Here is a 2,379-nt window from a genome sequence, read left to right on the forward strand (position 1 = left end):
TATCATTTTGACTAATAAATTGAGAACATAATAATTTTATGACAGATTATTAAGAATAACAATTCAACAAACAAAACCATTATAGTAAACCCAGTGAAGTCTACCGACTGAATATTATGAATTTTATTTATTCATTGTCCACAATAAACACAAACGTTTGGTTACTACTTCAATGCCATCAAACAACAAAAATCTTAACATTGATAATTTATGTAAAAACAAGAACAGCAACAGCATACGATTGAATTAATTGTGTATGCCTTGCTTTATTAGCTCAGAGGTACAGAAGAAGCAGCAGCAGCAGCAGCAGCAGCGAAGAGGATGGTGGTGATGGTGGTGATGGAGGTGATGCAGATTGCGGTGGAGACGGAGGGGGAAACTGCGGTGGAGATTGCGGAGGAGATGGTGGAGGAGACTGCGGTGGAGATTGTGGTGGGGATGGTGGTGGAGGGGATGGAGGTTGTGACGCTGGTGGTGGCTGCGATGGGGGTTGTGATGGCGGAGGTGATGGCGGCGGTGATGGGGGAGACGGTGGTTGCGATGCGGGCTGTGGTGGTGGCGGTGGTGATGGCGGATGTGGCGGCGGCGACGGTGGTTGCGATGGCGGCGATGGCGGCGATGGCGGTGATGGCGGTGATGGCGGTGGTGGGGATTGCGGTGGAGACTGCGGTGGTGGCGGCGACGGTGGTGGAGGAAATGGTGGAGGCTGTGATGGAGGCGGCTGTGATACGAACGATGGCTGCGGTGGTGGCGGTGATTGTGGAGATGGAGGAGATGGCGGAGACGGTGGATGCGACGGTGGTTGTGACGGCGGCGATGGAGGCGATTGTGGTGATGGAGGTGACGGAGGTGACTGCGGGGACGGCGGTGATGGCGGAGGCTCGAGTTCTGATTCATCCAGCAGTGAAGAGGATGGAGGCGATGGTGGCGATGGTGGTGATGGTGGTGACGGTGGTGACGGTGGTGATGGCGGTGGTGACGGCGGCGGTGGAGGTGGAGGTGGTGACGGTGGTGGAGACGGTGGTGGTGACGGAGGAGGGGACGGAGGAGGAGATGGAGGAGGAGATGCAGGTGGAGGAGGCGGCGATGGTGGTGGAGGTGATGGTGGTGGAGGTGATGGCGGTGGCGAGGCAGAAGTCGAAGTCATCTATATTCCAGTTCCCGTACCTGCTCCATCTGACGACGGTGATGACGGAGATGGTGGTGATGAGGGTGGTGACGGAGATGGCGATGGTGATGGCGGCGATGAAGGTGACGGTGACAGTGGCGAGGACGGTGATGGAGGAGATGGGGGAGACGGAGGAGGTGGAGGAGGTGGAGGAGACGGAGGAGGTGGAGGAGGTGGAGTATGTGATCTTGCTGCTGGCGATATTGGTTGTGAACCACTCAGCGAAGCGTCAACTCTTGAAGACAGACCAGGTAGGTTTAGAACACTACATGATAATATTTTGTAGAGAGGAAGAAAACGACTACTTCACGTCGCGTCAAGTAGGACTGTATCTCATACAATTTCAAGTTGATTTGATTCTGCGTGCTAACTCTTGCAATGGTATTACTTGACAAAATACGAGGGACTGGTTAAACAGTTCAAATGCAAGGAAATATTATTCATCCTCACATTCGTAATGCTTCCCACACCTCCTCCCCTCCTCACCCCCTTCCCTAACCCACTCTCTCCCTTCTGTTTCCCCATTTTTTAAATTAATTGACTCATTTTCTTCATTTAATCTCGATTCTATCATATTCTGCTTGGTTGTAGGAGGTATCCTTGGTCCAATCTGTTCACCATGCCCATCTTTCATCTCACGTGATCAAGTAGTCTGTGCATCAGACGGTATCACGTATGGCAACTTATGTCAGCTAAGAAAATCCGCTTGTGACCATGGCAACAGCAACCTCAAGCTGGTAGCAGATGGCGCCTGCGCAAAGACATAAACTTTAATAGTAGTGGCGTAGGAGAGAGTAGCGGATCATAAGCATTGATCCATCTCAGGTGCATGGTAAGGAGGGACGAGCTCTCCGGGTGGACAGGATCTCAAGACGCGCGAAGAGAGAGACGAGAGAGAGAGAGAGAGGGTGAGAGAGAGAAAGAGAGTGAGAGAGAGAGAGAGAGAGAGAGAGGGGGGGGGGGGAATAAAGGACATTTTCGGAGGAATTAATGGGGTTTCTTAATTCTTCAAATTGGCTGAATCCTTAATGTCTCTTTGATGTAGTGGCGGAAAACCTTCCCATTTGTTCCAACAACACACGAAGTAATTTAACTTTCATTCCCCTCCCCCTAAAATGTATGACTCAGGAGGGTCCTTTCTCCATGGAGGACCTATGATAATATGCCACTCATAATATATTTTGAGTACCCCAAAGGAAGAAGGTACTTAG

The 2,379-nt window shown here is 50.9% G+C and overlaps 1 protein-coding gene across 1 annotated transcript; it reads right to left on the reverse strand.

Moving 5' to 3' along the window:
• Positions 1 to 269: 269 nt before the first annotated feature.
• Positions 270 to 1,147, reverse strand: LOC115926448 (vegetative cell wall protein gp1-like). Its single transcript, XM_030991165.1, has 2 exons — positions 921 to 1,147; positions 270 to 888 (listed from the first exon to the last, which is right to left on the reverse strand). Exons 1-2 carry the CDS (start codon positions 1,145 to 1,147, stop codon positions 270 to 272), a joined length of 846 nt encoding a protein of 281 aa, XP_030847025.1.
• Positions 1,148 to 2,379: the final 1,232 nt, after the last annotated feature.

Source organism: Strongylocentrotus purpuratus, unplaced genomic scaffold (assembly GCF_000002235.5).
Source record: "Strongylocentrotus purpuratus isolate Spur 01 unplaced genomic scaffold, Spur_5.0 spur5_scaffold_2, whole genome shotgun sequence".
In the NCBI taxonomy this organism is placed as follows: domain Eukaryota; kingdom Metazoa; phylum Echinodermata; class Echinoidea; order Camarodonta; family Strongylocentrotidae; genus Strongylocentrotus; species Strongylocentrotus purpuratus.

Bases quoted from the DNA above. Each gene is read 5' to 3' on its own strand.
- LOC115926448 (XM_030991165.1), bottom strand. From the start codon at position 1,147: ATGACTTCGACTTCTGCCTCGCCACCGCCATCACCTCCACCACCATCA. The intron at 889-920 runs GCCTCCATCCTC...TGGATGAATCAG, and splicing joins TCACCACCATCGCCACCATC to AACTCGAGCCTCCGCCATCA.